The 12,306-nt window shown below is 36.0% G+C and overlaps 1 protein-coding gene across 2 annotated transcripts in view; it reads right to left on the reverse strand.

Moving 5' to 3' along the window:
- Positions 1-430: 430 nt before the first annotated feature.
- Positions 431-12,306, reverse strand: part of Rbm41 (RNA binding motif protein 41) — a 60,374-nt gene continuing 48,498 nt past the window's right edge. The window contains exons 6-7 of one of the 2 annotated variants that reach the window (XM_060375600.1): positions 8,501-8,576; positions 431-7,013 (exon numbers count right to left, since the gene is read on the reverse strand). In XM_060375600.1, the coding sequence (XP_060231583.1) occupies positions 6,847-7,013; positions 8,501-8,576 (243 nt within the window). In that variant the 3' untranslated portion in view covers positions 431-6,846. Of the gene's footprint in view, positions 7,014-8,500; positions 8,649-12,306 lie in introns of both variants that reach the window. The other variant, XM_060375599.1, reaches the window with a different exon arrangement.

Here is a 12,306-nt window from a genome sequence, read left to right on the forward strand (position 1 = left end):
TAGAATACTTGATCCTTAGTTTGTGACCCTATTTGGCAAGGATTAGGGGGTGTGGCTTTAAAGAGGATGTGCTCCCCTGGGGGCCCAGTCTGCCTCTTTGCTTCCTGTTCATAAATCAGGATGTGAGCTCTCAGCTACTGTGTCAGTGCCATTCCTTCCTGCCTGTTGCTATGCTCCCTGCCATAATGGTGATGGACTCCTATCTCTCTGCAACTGTGAGTTTTAAATAGACCCTTCCTTCTGTAAGTTACTTTGGTTATGGTGTTTGTCACAGCAATAGAAAAGGAACTAATAAAAGATTTTGATTTAGTAGCATGGGCTCACCTGTGAGAAGCAAGAGAAATAGAGCAGCTTTGAGCTTTTTCAGGAGTAAGCAGAGATCACAAATATTTACAGTAGTTAATAAAATGACTGTCTTTCCAAATCTCTATTTCATTAAAAATTGCTTTTATTTTTAAAAATCCACACATTAAAATTCATTCTTTTGGTGTATAATTCTGAGTTTTAACAAAAACCATACACATTGTAACTACAAACAACATACAGAAAGTTCTCATTATTAAAAAAAAAAATCCCTTGTGCGAACACTTGATAGCTACTGGTTTTTCAGCCTTATTGCTTCACCCTTTCTGAAAATCACACAAGTAAATATAACAGTAAGCAGCCATTTGAGTTTGACGTCTTCAACTTAGTAAAATACACTTATGATTTATCTAAGTTGTTAATACATGGTTCCTCAGTTTTTATTGCTGAGTAGAATTTTGTTGTCTGGATATACCAGTTTCTGTATCTCTGCACCAGTTGAAAGGTCTCCTCTATTATATTTTCTCCATTTTTAAGTGGTCTTTAGGTCTAGTAATGAGGAGGTAAGGTTTCCCACCTGAGAGGAAGCAGTCCCTTTTGGGAAACCTGGCTGAGAAGTATGACCAGGGTAACATGTTCAAGAGGCTGTAACTAGATTTCACTTCTCATCGCTTAAACTCTTTCAAAAATTGGAGCATTAATCATGTGAGCAATAGAGAAAATGAACACAAGTTTGTCCTGAGTAAAGTCAGAAATCCTCTGAGTAGGTCTGACAAATATTCTGGAAGCCAAGTGTTTGTAAGAATATTTTAAAAATTACTTTTTAAAAAAAAATAGTGAAAAAGGTAAAAAAACCACTCCAAATCACACCACCTAAAAATCTTCACAAGGTGAAGGTATTTTTTTAGCTTGTATTGACCCACTTCCAGAAGGTTTACAGCCTGTATATACATTTCCTATTTCTTTTCTACATTTGTTTGAAATTATCTCTACAAATTACACACATGAACTATTTGCTTAAATTGTGTCCTTACTATACACACATCTTAAACATACATACATCTTACTCTATAACTTATAAAATCTTAGATATGAGTACAAGTCACAAAATATTCATAGGTATAATCTATTGTTTGAAAGGCTTCATAGTATCCTACTAAATGAGTATGTGACATAAGTCATAAGCCACTCATGTTGACAGATGGGCATTTGGATCATCTCCAATTTCCTGTTTTGTTTTTTCAGGTTCACTGAGATTTAATTAACATACCACAAAATTTACCCACTTGGTATATTTATTGTTATACAACCATTAAGGTAATTTATGAACATTTCATCGGCTAGTAAAGAACTCCTATCCACTCTAGTTTTCCCTGCCTATCATTTACTGCTATATATGTATGTATTATATATGTATGCATGCATATTTATATATATATATATATATACACAGATATACCAATTACGGATGCTACATATACATGGAATTCTAGAATTTGTCATCATCAGCGACTGGTTTCTATGACTGAATAGATTCTCAGGGTTCCTCCATGTTGTAGGATTATTTCTCAGAAGTGTTTTTATTTTTAAAACAGCTTGTGGATAAATTGGATTTCTGTTTTATTAAACATTCAGTAGTATTCTAGAATTGAAATAAAAAGCAACTTAAGTATGGGTATCTTTGTGGGTATCTGTCCTGTTACTTATTTAATCTATTAGTTATTAGGTCTACTCTGACTTCCTATATTTTGTTCTTTCTAGAAATTTGTTCATTTTGGGTAAGTAAATTTATTGCCACAAGTATAATAGTATTCCCTCATACATCTCTTACTTTTCAAAGGTCAGTAGTAATAGACTTTCCTCTCTTTATCATTTTAATAATTATAGTCTACCAATTCCTGCTATATCTAGCAAAAGTTTACTACTTTTTTACTTGGATTCATTGCTTTTCCTCTGTTGTTTTCCACTCTCCCATTTTGTTCTTTATTGTTATTATTATCATTAACTACAATTTATTAACTTTTTATCCTGGCTGTTGTCTCCTCCCACATCTCCTCCTGGTTCCACCTTCCCTCCCTCTTTCCCCCACCTATGTCCCTCCCTTAGTTCACTGAAAGGGTAGGTCCTCCTCCCCTATCTGATCCTAGCTGATCAGTCTCATCAGGACTATCTGGATTATCTTTCTCTGTGTCCTAGTTAGGCCACCTCGCCAGAGAGAGGTTATCAAAGAGGCCTAGTTAGGCCACTGAGTCCATGTAAGACACTGCCCCTGCTCCCCTTACTAGTAAACCCAGCTGGAGACTGAGCTGCCATGGGCTACTTCTGAGCAGGGGGTCTAAGTCTTCTCCATGCATGGTCCTTGGCTGATTCATCAGTCTCTGCAGGACCCCCTGAGCCCAGATTTTTTGGCTCTTTTGGTCTCCTTGTGGAGCTCCTGTCCCTCCAGGTCTATCTCCCCTTCTTCCATAAGATTCCTTGCACTCTGCCCAAAGTTTGGCTGAGTCTTAGCCTCTGCTTATTGGGTAGTCTTTCAGAGGCCCTCTGTTGAAGGCTCCTGTCCTGTTCTCTATCTTCTTCCACTTCAGATGTCTATCCTGTTTGCCCTTTTGAAAGAGGATTAAGCCTCTTCCCTAGGGTCGTCCTTGTTGTTTAGCTTCTTTAGGACTATAAATTTTAGTGGGTTTGTCCTATATTATATGACTAATATCCACATATAAGTAAGTATTTGCCATGTGTGTCTTTCTGCTTCTGGGTTACCTCACTCAGGATGATCTTTTCTAGTTTCCACTATTTGCCTGCAAATTTCTTCCTTTCCTTGTTTTAAACTGCTGAGTAGTATTCCATTGTGTAAAAGTACCACAATTTCTGTATCCATTCTTCAGTTGAGGGACATCTAGGTTGTTTCCTGATTCTGGCTATTACAAATAAAGCTGCGATGAACATGGTTGAGCACCTTTTGGATATATGCCCAGGAGTGGTATAGCTAGGTCTTGAGGTATTGCTATTCCCAGTTTTCTGAGAAAGCTCCAGATTGATTTCAAAACTGGTTGTGCAATTTTACATTCCCACCAGCAGTGCAGAAGGTTTCCCCTTTCTCCACATCCTCTCCAGCATGTGCCTGTACTGTTGGTGTCTTTTCCACTCTCCCATATATTTTGCATGTTTTCCCATTTTTCTATTTGTTCTAGATATAGTTTGCTATTATTTTCTTACAGCTTAAGATATAAACTGAATTACTATTAAATGATCTTTCTTCTCATTAAGTAGGCTTATCTCTAAACATTTCCCACATAGAAAAAGGTGGCTGTGAACAACTTAATGTCAGTGCTCAGAATTAAACTTAGCTCCTCTGTAAGAGCAGCCAGCACTCTTGTATACTGAGCCATTTTTCCAGCCCTTCTTTTCTGTTTCTTTATTGACCTATCTGTTATGAAGTGTCATTAATTTTCACTTTTTCATGAGTTTCACAATTTATTGTGAGTGATTTGTAACTTCCTTCCACATGGTCAGAGAATATGTCTTACTTCAGTCTGTTTGTATTATTAATAACTGTATTATGGTTCAGCTCATGATCTAGCCTAAAGATGTTTCATGTGCATGGGATGAAAATATATATTCTAGTGTTCTAGGGTAGTATGTTCTATAGCTATCTTTCAGATCTATTTGGCTTACAGTGTTGAAGCAGTCTGCTTTGTTGTTTCTCATCTGTGTTGCACTTTTATTAGAAAGGGGACACTTTTTTGAGAATTGTCTATTTCTCCTTTCATTCTTTACTTTGTTACCTTGCTTGAGGTTATTTTGGGGCTCTATTGTCAAGAATATGTGATTACAATTGTTACATCTTAAAAGATCGATCTTTTAAACAACAAAAAATGGATTTTTATCTCTAGTATTTTTGTTTCCTTATTTCATACTTGGGCGTATGACAGCTATGCAGACTATTTCTACATGTTACAGGGCTAACAATACATTATAATTATCACTTAACATACTTCTGTACATTCAGGAAGCTGAATTATTTTTATAGACTTGTAGAATGTTGCCATCTTATTTCTCCTTTATTTTTTCCTATAGATTTATGCATTTTTAAATAAAATACAGCATTAACAGGACTTTATGTCCTATTAATGGCAAATACATTGACTTTTATGTTATAGCAAATACAATGCAACTATGTGCAACTTAATGTAACTTTTAAATAGAAATTAACAGAAATATAACATTGGGGAGGTAGAGGAGAGAAGATTTCTGAGTTTGATGCTAGTCTGGTCTACAGACCCGGATGTAGGACAGCCAGGGTTACACAGAGAAACCCTAACTCAAAAAACTGAGAGAGAAAGAGAGAGAGAGAGAGAGAGAGAGAGAGAGAGAGAGAGAGAGAGAGAGAGAGAGAGAGAGATGAGAGGGAGAGGGATGAGAGGGAGAGGGAGAAGGAGAAGGAGAGGGAGAGGGAGAGGTGTAGTGGTGCATGTCTTTAATCGCAGCACTCAGGAGGCAGAGGCAGGCAGATTTCTGTGAGTTTGAGACCAGCCTGGTCTACAGAGTGATCAAGGGCAGCCCAGCCAAGGCTACACAGAGAAACTGTCTCAGAAAACACACAAAAAAGAAAGATTAGTTTAGTTAACAGAATAAGAAAAAAGAATTCAAGGTTTTCTTTTACAGTCACACAATCACCTTTGTCTATGTTCTATGTGTAGATTCAAATTATTCTTTAAGGTTACTTGCTTTCAGCTTGACAAAGGTACTTTTTCATGTCTTGTGTGATCTGCTGGCAACAAATTCTCCAGCTTTTAAAAATTAGGTGGGCAATTTCTAAGATCACATTTGTGTCACTTTTTCTTAGTTTTGGTTTTTGAGCCAGGGTCCACTGTTTTACACAGACTGGTTCTGAATCGGGGTGCAATGCCTGCCTCAGCCTCCTGAATAGTTGAAAGAACAAGAACATGCCTAGGCGACCATTCTTATTTCTGATGAGAAGCTAACTGTTAATTTAGTTAGAGTTATATGACAAATAACCCTCAGCTTTCTTGGGTTACTGTCATTATTTTCTATGTCTCTTGAGTTATAGCATTTTATTATAATGTAGCTGAGGTTTGCATGGCTTTTGGATTGGCTCTACCTTTTTTGCTCAATTTGAAGTATGTATAACCATTATTTCTTTAAGTTTTAAAAATATTTATCTGTTTATGTGTATGTGTGTGTGTGTGTTTGTGTGCCTGTGTATGTGTGAATATGCTTGCCATAGTATATACTTCTGAACATTAGAGACAACTTATTGGAATTCTTTCCTTCTAGCATGTATTTGAACTCAGGTCTTCCTGTTTATTGGCAAATGCCTTTACCCACTAAGACATTTTGCTAGTCCTCTGGTAGTATTTTTATGCACCTTTTTTTCTTTTAAAATGGAATTCTTTTTATATGTTGTTTGATATCCTTAAGAGAGTTTCCTACATTTCCTTAATCTTTTCCCTTGCTCCTTACTTTGGATAATACAATCTCATTTAACCCTTATTCAGTGAGGTAAGTAGCAATATTACTCTTTATAGATGAGACAAATGAGGCTCACATTAAGTGACTTTCTAAGTTCAAGGTAGTAAACATAAGAGATTATGAGGGTCCACAGGTCTGACTCCAAAGCTGGCACTATGTCTGTACCATATTATGTTTCTTTTCTGCAACAACTATAAACAAATCATTAGGGGATTTGAGGTAGGGCCTTTATTCTAAAGAACCTTCTTTCCATGTCCCTTTAGTACTTTTTGCTATTTCATTTCCTCTTAAAAGTTCATATAACTAATATTAACTAGGCAGGTACTCCATGTTTAATGTTTATTGTTTTGAATTCAATATTTTGGTTTAAAAGATGTCAGAATAACATATCTTTTTGAGGACTCTGAAAACTTGGTGTGGAAGAAATCATTAAATATGTTGATAAACTCATGAATCTACCTATTTAATAGCTGTTGAAAGTTCTGACAAAACACAAGTGAGTTCTAGTAAATAAATATTTTAACACTGGATTAGTTTTAAAACTTTGCATTCAGGGACAGTCCTAGGAACAGTCCTAGAAAAGGTGTTATCTCTAGGACTAAACACTGAAGACTGCAAAAATGTTAAAGAATTTTCAGAATCTTCAGGAACAATCCTATGTAATATATCCCGAGAATTAAAGGTTTTCATATGATCTTAATACTCAGGCTATTATATGCCCTATATAATGTTTGATTATTTTATTTAACAATGAGGATATTGTTAATTTAAAATAATGTTTTCATATATTATACAGTATTTAATTATAGAAAAAATTTTTACCAATTTTCTCCAAATGCTGAAAGCCACTGTCCTAATTACTGTCTTTCTGATATTTCCTCTTTAATTTTAAAGAAATTGGAGATATATATATATATATATATATATATATATCCTAGATCTAAGATTATGATAAAAAATATCATCTGAGTGTGAGTTTACATACATATATACATACATACATATATGCATACATATCCAAATATGTATGTCTGTGTAGGTAGATGTGGCTTTCTAGCTACCACTGGTTTCTGTACTGTTTTCTGTAGCAGATGTTATAATGGAAGCACCCTGAACAGCTGACTGTTGCTTTTTGTTTTTTCCAAACTGTATCACCAGTATTTTCCCATGGAGTTTATATCCATTTATTTGATGCAATGCTTGCCATGCTATGTCTTTATCTGGAAAAAAAAATAAAAAAAAAAATGCACCGAATTACATAGAGCTTAATCACTCAATTATATTACAAGTTTAATTTTAACTAAACTTATATTTAAGCTTAATTACAAGTATAAAAATCATACTGTTTGATGTTTTTATCTTACCCACAATCCCCATCTGTGTATGTTAGCAAGATTAAATTAATGGGTAATAAAAATGATGACAAAAGATACTCAAAATATTTGATTCTAAGATACAGAAGAAATGGGGAAATAGTACATAGGGAATGTACTGAAGAAATATAAGTTAAACCTAATTATAAACATGCCTCTACCTTAGATATATTATAGATATGACAAGAAAATTTTTCAAAATTGTTACACAAATAGAAGAAGTTACATTACCAAACATACTTAGCTACTTTCTTTTTCCTTTTAGAGAGAAAGCAGTTGTGGGAAACCCTACTGAGATAATGAATTTTTCTTGCAGGTATATGGAAAATTTGTGTGTGAGAAAATACATAGCAGGAATATTCAACATATGAGTCTCAGAGACTCTAAGTAATAAATAAGGATGGGGTAGATTTTGGACTAGAGGCTATGGAATTATAAGTAGATAATGCCATTAGACTGAGATCATTTTGTCTCAGATATACCCTGAAGTTTCAAGTGTGTACTATACTTGTTAGGATTACCAAACTAGCTACAAATTATGAAGTATAAAGCTGGGAGATGGCTCTGTTAGCAAAATGCTTGCCATGAAGGCATGAGGACTTTGCTCAGATCCCTGGTACCCATATAAAATTCCAGATATTGAAGTATACATTGGTAACCCTAGACGTAGGAAGGAGTTCCTGTAGCTCACTGGCCAACCAGCCTAGCCACATCAATGATCTCTCAGTTCAGTGAGAACATGAAGGTGGAAGAGCAACTGAGAAAGACACTGTATGCATGCATAAAATGCATATATACACATGTGCACATACACACACACATGAACATATACACACATATGTATACATACTAACAAAAAAGACCAATATAAATATGCACTGACATGCAAGTGATATTTGGCAGAATGTATCATCTTCCAATAATTATGAATTGCTAATGACTTAATTCATTCACTTAGAATTACTTAATCCTAAAGAAATAGGGCATAAGACAAGTATGTCTTCTGATCAGAATACCAACACAATAAGTATGAATAATTCTATTATAACATACAGTAGAAACAGTACTGTAAACAAAAGAAAGTAAGTATTGGTAAGGTAGGAAGGAAAAGTCAAAAAAGAGGCAAACTGAGGTCACCAGGATAAGGTGGTTATGTAGTATCCACAGAGAAGAGGAAGTAAGTATAGGAAGGAGAATCTAGGAATACGGGAAATATATTTTCCTTACTGGCCCCCCTTTCATGTGCTAAGGCTATATCAAATTCAGCAAGGTAATATGGAGTTTTTCATGAACTGATGCTGCATTGGAGTGATTACCTAGATGAAGTTACTTACTAGGAAAGGTGATGAAAGCCTGTCCCCTCATGCGTCCTGTCATCATTTGGAACTGAATGGGTGGTCCCTTTTTCTCCTGGAACCGAGCAAATAATGAGATAAGGTCCTTTTCTTTCACCCGAGGACTAAGGTTCTTCAGATATAGCACCTAATACAAATTGGAAAAGTGACAAATATATCTCAGAACGAAAGCAACTTTTTCATTATGGTTTGAATTACTTTCAGATAAAGGTGGGAGACTGAACATTCATCTGATGTTACTCTCTCCAGAAAATTCTGAAACTACAGGGTCTGAAACAGTAAGGTCAGTAAGAACAGAGAAAGAAAGTAATAACAACAGTATTCCAGATGATATAAAATAAACAAGTAAGTAGAAACTAGGCACACCGAAGGAGGTACAATATCAAACTCATAGGGTGGAAAAATCCAACATATTCAGTCTTCTTCAAAAGTCAGATGTGGGCTACGGAGTACAAAGGCTTGCTACACTAACATGAAGACCTGATTTTAAATCCCTGGTATCTATGTAAAAAGCTGGCTGGATGTCTAGAGCTGGATGGACAGCCAGTCTAGCCAGTTGGTGATGTCTCAATTCAGTGAGACCCTTTCTCAAAAAATAAGGTGGAGAGCATTAGAGGAAGACAATGAGACATTGACTTCTGGCCCTATGTATGTGCATGTACACATGCACACACGTGCACACACATACACACACACACACACAAATAAAAATTTAAAAAGTCAGCGCAGTGGTGAAAACCTAAAGTTCTACCAATTAGGAAGGTTGAGTTGGGACAAGAGTCCAGTCTGGGTTATATAGTGATATCCTGTCTAAAAATTGAATAAATATATAAAAACAAAAATAAGTAAGACAAAACACATGCACAAACAGTTCTAGAATTGATAGCTTTGGAGGGCTTCAGAAATAGATATGATTAGATAAGGTTAGAATGAGGATGGTAAGTTGAAAGCAGTTGTAAGTTGAATTAGATCTTTACCCCTTCCACATTTATAGTACTGGGTGAGGGCAACTCACCAACCCTGGTCGAATATTGAAGGTTAATTGTCAGAAAATTCGGAATGTCTTGTACAGCTGTCAAGAGTAGTGTTTTTGAAAGCAAGGGCACTGAAAACATAATCTAGACAAAATACACATCAGGAACACTGATGATCTGGCCACCATTCTTCTAGTAGAACACTGATAGTTCTTTTGCAAGAGACCCCAGAAGCAGTCTCCTCTATGGAAACTAAGCCCGAGGAAAGATAAAAATACTAATTTGGAGTAGGAAAATTCTCCAACAAATGATCCAAGCTGTTTTGTTATTGTCATTTGGAGACAGTCTCACTATATACCCCAGGCTGGCCTAGAACTCACAATTCTCTTGCTTCAGCCTCCTGAGTGTTGAGATTATAAAACATCACCTTAAATTCAAAGTACACAATTGCCATGATCTCAGGGCTGATAAACAACTTGCATTCCTTACTGAGAAATAACAACAGGGATTTTAGGGAATTGAGAAAGGCTTTTAATGTGAAATCCAAAAAACAGGGGCAAAAAAGCAAATGAGAGAAAACAGAGATCAAGAAAAAAACAACTAAAAAAGAAAAAAAACAAAAACAAAAACAAAAACAAAAACTTGTGACTAATACACTCAGGAAAATATTCTATCAATTAGTAAGAAGATGTTATTGAAATTTTAAAAGATCAAAATAATCTTATGTTATTTAACTTATATATTGTCAGCTTAAAGCATCATTTTATTTATAGTAACTACAAAGAAAATACATAGAATAAATGAGAAAGGAAATGTCCAGCAACAGATAAAGAAAAGGTAGTACATACATAGACTAGAATATTATTTAATCTTGCTTTCTTTTTCTTTCTTTTCTTCCTTCCTTTCTCTTCTCTCTTCTCTTCTCTTTTCTCTTCTCTCTCTCTCTTCACTTTGTATCCCAGCTGTGGTCCCCTCAATTTCCTCCCAATCCTATCCTCCCTCCCTCTTTTCTCACCTTATGCCCCTAGTCCACTGATAGGGGAGGTCCTCCTCCCCTTCTATCAGTACCTAGCCTATCAGGTCTCATCAGGGTTGGTTGCACCATCTTCCTCTGAGGCCTGGCATACACCCCCCTAGGGGGAGGTGATCAAAGAGCTGGCAACTGAGTTCATGTCACAGACAGCCCCTGTTCCTCTTACCAGGGAACCAACTTGGAAACTGAGCAGGGAGTCTAGGTCCTCTCCATGCCTGGTTCCTGGTTGAAATATCAGTTTCTGCAGGAGACCCTGGGCCCTGGTATTTTGTCTCTGTTGTTCTCCTTGTGGAGTTCCTGCCACCCTAGGTCTTTCTATATCCCTCTTCTTCCATAAGGTTTCTGGCACTCTGCCCAAAGTTTGGTTATGAGTCTCAGTATCTCCTTCGATACCCTGCTGGATAGAGTCTTTCAGACTCTGTGGAAGGTTCCTGTCCTGTTCCTTGTCTTCTTCTGATGTCTATCTTGCTTGCTCTTCTGGGTGAGGTTTCAGCCTCCTCCCTAGGGTCCTCCTTGTTGTTTAGCTTATTTAGGACTAAAGATTTTAGTATGTTTATCATATATTATATGGCTAATATCCACTTATAAGTGAGTATATACCATATGTGTCTTTCTGCTTCTGGGATACCTCACTCAGGATGATCTTTTCTAGTTCCCACCATTTGCCTGCAAATTTCACGATTTTCTTGTTTTTTAATAGCTGAGTAGTATTCCATTGTGTAAATGTACCACAATTTCTGTATCCATTTCTTAACCGAGGGACATCTGGGTTGTTTCCAGCTTCTGGCTATTACAAATAGAGCTGCTATGAACATGGCTGAGCAAATGTCCTTATTGTGTATTTGAGCATATTTTGGATATGTGCTAGGAGTGGTATAGCTGGATCTTGAGATAGCACTAGTCTTAATTATCTGAGAAAGAGCCAGACTGATTTCCAAAGTGGTTGTACAAGTTTACATTCCCAGCAGCAATGGAGGAGGGTTTCCCTTTCTCCACACCTTCTCCAGCATGCATCATCCCTTAAGTTTTTGATCTTAGCCATTCTGCTAGCTGTGAGGTGGAATCCTGGGGTCAGTCTGATTTGCATTTCTTGGATGACTAAGGACCTTGAGCATTTCTTTAAGTGTTTCTCTGCCATTCAAGAATAAACCATGGCTTACTCTTTTTTGAGGTAAAAGTTCTTTTTCATTAACACTATTATATGCTATGACACAGACATTTAGTACATGTTAAATGACAGAAGGACAAATATTACATCATTTTAATCAGACAAAGTATTTAAGTAGTTCAACTCATTGAAGATACAAGTATAATGGTGATAAGTTATTGAGGCTGGAAACTGGAAATGAGAGCATTGCTTCTGTCATAGAAGATGAGAAGCCCTACAAGCCTGCTTGTACAAGAAACACCATGCTAAAGCCAACAATAGTGTTTTGGATACCTAAATTTTTCTTAGGAATGTAGATCCAATGTAATCTTTAAACATAATACAAAAAAGATTGGAAGATGAAAAAATAATCATTTAAAATATTTTTAGCTAAAGCTAAAGAGTAATTTTTTAAGTTAGAAAAGAGTTCACAGTAGAACAGAAAAGACAACAGCTAGGAAATGACGGATATAGTCACTGAAAAACATTAATCATTAAAATTTCTAAGTAGTAGACTCTTTAGCTCTAACACACAAGAATTATTGAGACTTAATGAGCAGTAGATGGCCCACACAAAATAATCTCAATGGTACTTTTGTAAATTTTTGTCTCATAGTTCTTTGTTTGGGCA

This window comes from Meriones unguiculatus, chromosome X, assembly GCF_030254825.1.
Source record: "Meriones unguiculatus strain TT.TT164.6M chromosome X, Bangor_MerUng_6.1, whole genome shotgun sequence".
Classification (NCBI taxonomy): Eukaryota; Metazoa; Chordata; class Mammalia; order Rodentia; family Muridae; genus Meriones; species Meriones unguiculatus.